At 45.3% G+C, this 4,967-nt stretch overlaps 1 protein-coding gene across 1 annotated transcript in view; it reads left to right on the top strand.

Moving 5' to 3' along the window:
* The window catches only part of Pdpr (pyruvate dehydrogenase phosphatase regulatory subunit), a 36,292-nt gene that overhangs the window by 19,028 nt on the left and 12,297 nt on the right, over positions 1-4,967 (top strand). The window contains exons 8-9 of the mRNA XM_004625786.2: positions 453-645; positions 4,173-4,297. Coding sequence (XP_004625843.1) covers positions 453-645; positions 4,173-4,297 — 318 coding nt within the window. The remainder of the gene's footprint in view (positions 1-452; positions 646-4,172; positions 4,298-4,967) is intronic.

The following is a 4,967-nucleotide window of genomic DNA, read 5'->3' as shown; positions in this document are numbered from 1 at the left end:
TTTATTTATTTATGTGTGTGTGTGTGTGGCCAGCTCAGCCCACCAGGGGGCGGGCGGGCTGGCATGTGGTGCTGGGGGATTGAACCGTGGTCCCGGGGCTTTGCTAAGCTTGTTCTAAGTAGGTGCTTTAGACCACTGAGCCATCTCACCAGCCCCTATACTGCCTTTCTACAGAATATTTTCCTCAGTTTTTATGACAAGAAATTTACACATGTATCCTCCAACTTCATCAAGCTTTCTTCTTTTGATAAAAGGCTCAACTGGCCTTAGAAAAATTCCTTCTAAGAGACTTTTTGAGAGGAGAAGTATATGGGCTTGAAACTGTCTCATTGCTATATGTTTATCAATAAAACTTTTAAAAGAAAAAAAAAAAAAGAAGTATATGGGCTTGAAACAAGTTTCTAAACTCCCTGAAGCTGAAGACTGTGTTTGGGTTTGTTTTTATCACTCAGAGCCCCTGTTGAGTTCCCTCCTGCGTCGGATGCCAGAATTGGAGACACTGGAGATCATGAAGTTGGTGAACTGCCCTGAGACCTTCACGCCAGACATGAGATGCATCATGGGCGAGTCTCCTGCGGTCCGTGGCTACTTTGTTCTGGCAGGGATGAACTCCGCGGGCCTGTCCTTCGGTGGAGGGGCTGGGAAGTAAGTCTCCTCACACTGTGTCAGCTCGATGCAGCAGCTTTTGAGGCTCTGCCTGGGTATGGTTGCCTGTTGTTAGTACATTGTGTAATATATTTAATCTGCAGTGTTAGTAATAAGAGAGTTTATATGTATGATAATAATGATACGTATCAGGAGTCACCATGAGAAAGTCCTCCCCGTATTCTGGAAATAGCATGCTGGAACTTGTTTTGGGTACTCTTTTTTTTGTACCAGGGATTAAACCTGGGACCTTGCACTTGCCAGGCAGGCACTTAGGCCACTGAGATGTCTGTCCAGCCCAGGAACTCCTCTTTTTGGAGTCATCCATGGAGCCTGTACTGCAGCAGTGTTGATCCTTTGAGTGTATATTTTACATTTGCCTTGCTTGTTTTTGGTCTTTCTTTGATTTTACTGTATTTTTTTGGTTGAATTATTTTTTTAGAGGAGGTGTATATTTTTGGTTTTGGTGCTGAGGACCAAACCCAGGGCTTCCAGCTTACTAGGCAAGCATTCTACCACTGAGCCAAATCCACAGCCCAAGTGTATATTTTAAGTTTAGAAGTAGCCAAGAGAAGGGAGTGAGGTAGGTAATCAAGGTGGGTAATATGCTTTTATTTAAGATTTTATGTACTAGGGTCAGCCAAATAGCTCAGAGGATTAAAGTACCTGCAAGCAGGAGCCGGCGGGCCTGCTGTGCCAGCCCTGCCTCCGGGGCACGCTGAGACCAGGCCTGCCGGGCAATTGAGACTGGGCATGGCGGTGTGCGCCTGTAATCCCAGCTCTTGGGAGGCTGTAAATAAGCGGATCACTACGAGTCCAATCTAGTAATGAGACCATGAACACCCTGTAGACCCTTCCCTAAAATAATAAAAAAAAAAAGATTTTATGTACTACCAAAACAATCCAGTCCCCAGGGATGCAAATACTGTATAATTCCACATGTGTGAGATCCTGGCATGGTCACATTCCTAGAGACAGAAAGCACAGCAGCAGCTGTCAGGAGAGGAGGGACTAAGGAACCACTGTTTAACAGGTACAGAGTTCCAGTTCTGTTAAGACAGAGAGTTGATGGTGCTGATGGTCACACAACTGTGTGAGTATACATCATGCCACTAAACATTACCCTTAACAATAGTTAAGGAATAGTTAAGGTGATCATTTTTATATGTAGAGTTGATGCTTGAGTAATTTGAGGTTCAAGGGTTCCAACCCTTTCACACAGTTGAAAATCCACTTAGAACATAGATACAGGGGCTGGTGAGATGGCTCAGTGGTCTAGGGCACCTACTTAGAACAAGCTAAGCTAAGCAAAAAAGCGCAGCAACCGCGGTTCGGTCCCGGGTGCCACATGCCAGCCAGCCTCGCCCCCTGGTGGGCTGAGCTGGCCACACACACACACACACACACACACACTCTAAATAAATAAATAAATAAATAAATAAAACATAGATACATACTGGGAATACATACAAGGCCTTGGCACTAAGCCACATCCTCAGGCTTTTTTTTTTTTATTTTTTGACTTTCTTTCTTTCTTTTTTTTTTTTTTTTTTTTTGCAGAACTGGGGATTAAACTCAGACCCTTGTGCTTGCCAGGGAAGCACTTATTCTACTGAGCCATCTCCCCAACCCCAACTTTTTGGGTTTCTTTTGAAACATGGTCTCATTAAATGCCCAGGCTTGCTTCAAATTTATGATCTTTCTCTCTGCTCCCAAAAAGCTGGGCTTACAAGTGTGGTGCCAGGTTTGTAAATGTTTATTAAAAATTCGTAAATTTTTATTAAAAATTAAAATGTTTTTAAAAATTTCAACCTGACCAGACACAAAAATTTTAAAACCTTGGGGGGCCGGGGAGATGGCTCAGTGGAATAAGCACTTGCCTGGCAAGCGCAAGGGCCTGAGTTCAATCCCCGGTTCTACCAAAAAAAAAAAAAAAAAAAATTAAAACCTTTAAGGGTATAGTGAGAAAATACAGGCTTTAAAAAGCCCATGAAGGGGCCAGGGAGATGGCTCCGTAGGATAAGCGCTTGACTGGCAAATGCAAGGATCTGAGTTCAATCCCTGGTTCCAAAAAAAAAGCCCATGAAGCCAGATAGTTCAGTGGACTAAAGCGCCTACTTAGGCAGACACAGGGACTGGGGTTCCATCCCCAGCTCCACGAGTCATACCAGCCCTGCCCCTGGGGCACGCTGAGATGGCAATTGAGACTGGGCGTGGTGGCACATGCCTGTAATCCCAGTACTTGGGAGGCTGAAAACAGGATCACTTCAAGTCCAATCTGTGTAGTGAGACCCTATAGACTATATACTAAATACATTTTAAAAAACCCAAAAAGCCCATGTTTATTGTTAAGAGTATCTTTAGGGCCCAGGGGTATGGCTCAGCAGCTTAAGTGCCTGCCTGGCAAGCACAAGGTCCTGAGTTCAATCCCTGGTAGCAGAAAAAAGAAAAGGAAGAAAAAAGAAAGAGTATCTTTAGATTAAACAAATAACAAAAACTCCATGCAGCAGATGAAAATGCAAATAGTTCTAGCTGGTCACTGGGCAAAAGGAAACACTTCAGGTCTTGCCTCCGTCTTGTGTTTACTCTGTATGTTTGTTCTTGTTGGGTGGGAGATGGGAGAAGGTAATTTACTCAGACCTGCCCTGCTCACCCTTAGGAGCCCTCAGACTCTCAGCTGGTGGAGGCAGCTTTTGTCTTTTTGCCATCTTATGGTTTGGAGTTTTCTGAGCACCTGCATGGGTCACCGAGGTGGCTGCTGACCTTGAGTCTCCTTGATTCTCTTTATCCTCTTTTTTGCTGTCTTGTATGCTGACAGTGATGAGGATGACCCTGTAGAGTCATGGTCTGTAACCTCACATCTGCCTCACCAGTCTGCCTTCTGCCTGTGTGCTGCTCATGAGCACCTGCCCAGGGGTGTGGTGTGGTTGGCAGACTGTGGTCCACACCCTTTGCTCGTCTTTCAAGTGCTCTCACTTCCTCAGTCTATCCCCCACACCTCTGTTCTGCTGTTCTGGTGACTGCATGCAGGGTCCCTACCATATGAGTAGCATTCAAGATGGCTGTGGTCAGCCTCATACTTCCTGCCTTGAGCTGGAACTCCCACCCTCACCCTGAGCTGCTGCATTTGCTGCCTCTGTCCCTTTTCTCCTTCATATCAAATTCCAGTCTTTCCATCTCCACCGGGAAGGGACTTCCTGGGGTTCTTTGTGACAGGCTAGCCTCCAAATATGCTTTCCTTGGTGTCAATCTGTTGATGAAACCACATTCACTCTTTACACTGATCCATTTTACTATTACTTTTTCAGCGTGATCTTTCATACCTACCTGCAGGCGCCCCATGCGAGGCCTCCAGCCACTCTCCTGGCACTGGGCTTGGTGTGGGCAGCGCTGAGGGAAGGAGAGCAGGAATGAGGGCTCTGTACTCACGCAAGAAGTGCTTTCTTAGTTTTCTAGCAAATGACAGGTGAGACAAGTGAGTGTATCATTGTCTGAGGCCCAACAACGTTTGCCCCCCATCTAAACAGGTACCTCGCCGAATGGATAGTAAATGGTTACCCCTCAGAAAACGTCTGGGAATTGGACCTGAAACGCTTTGGAGCCCTCCAGAGCAGCCGTACCTTCTTGCGCCACCGGGTCATGGAAGTCATGCGTAAGTGAAGTTTTACCCTAGGTGCACATAGCTGCAGGCATCTTTCTGGTGGCCTATTTTATCATTCAGAGGAAATTTTTTTTTCCTTTGTTCTTTAATAACTGCTTTGAATTGGGCATCTGATTTCAAGCCTGGGATGGGGCCTTATGCCCCATGTGATATTTATGGAACACTTAGTATAGGGAACCCTGCTTGTTTTTGGGAACAGGAAAACACTAGGGTTTATGGATGCTTTGCAGGTGCTCCTTGTATATCCTTAGCAACTCCTCCTTTCCAGTTTGCCTTGAAAGGTCCTATTATGCTCCCATACTCCCTGCTTATGGGTTTGTTTCTGTTTTCAGTGTTGAGGATCAAGTCCAGAGCCCTATATGCTAGGCAGTGCTCTAATACTGAGCTAGTTCTCCGTGTAGGTCCCAGCCTCCCACTCAGATTTTGAGATCACTGTTTCTTTTCTAAGGCAGAGGATTTGCCAAGGCTTTCTCAGAGCAAGCTAAGAAAGCACTTCTCATGTGAATACAAAGTGTTCATTCGTCTTTCCTTCCACTTGTGCTTACCTCCTTCCAACTCTGAAGGACTGGCCTCCTCATCTGAATTCATTCCACCTTGCATTTATTTTCTAGCAAGCCTTTAGAGACAGCTTTTCTTTTCTTTTTTTTTTTTTTTTAATTTT

Source organism: Octodon degus, unplaced genomic scaffold, assembly GCF_000260255.1.
Source record: "Octodon degus isolate 3935 unplaced genomic scaffold, OctDeg1.0 scaffold00011, whole genome shotgun sequence".
Lineage (NCBI taxonomy): Eukaryota > Metazoa > Chordata > Mammalia > Rodentia > Octodontidae > Octodon > Octodon degus.
Note: the sequence above shows the minus strand (reverse complement) of the source record. Positions and strands in the feature narration are given on the sequence as shown.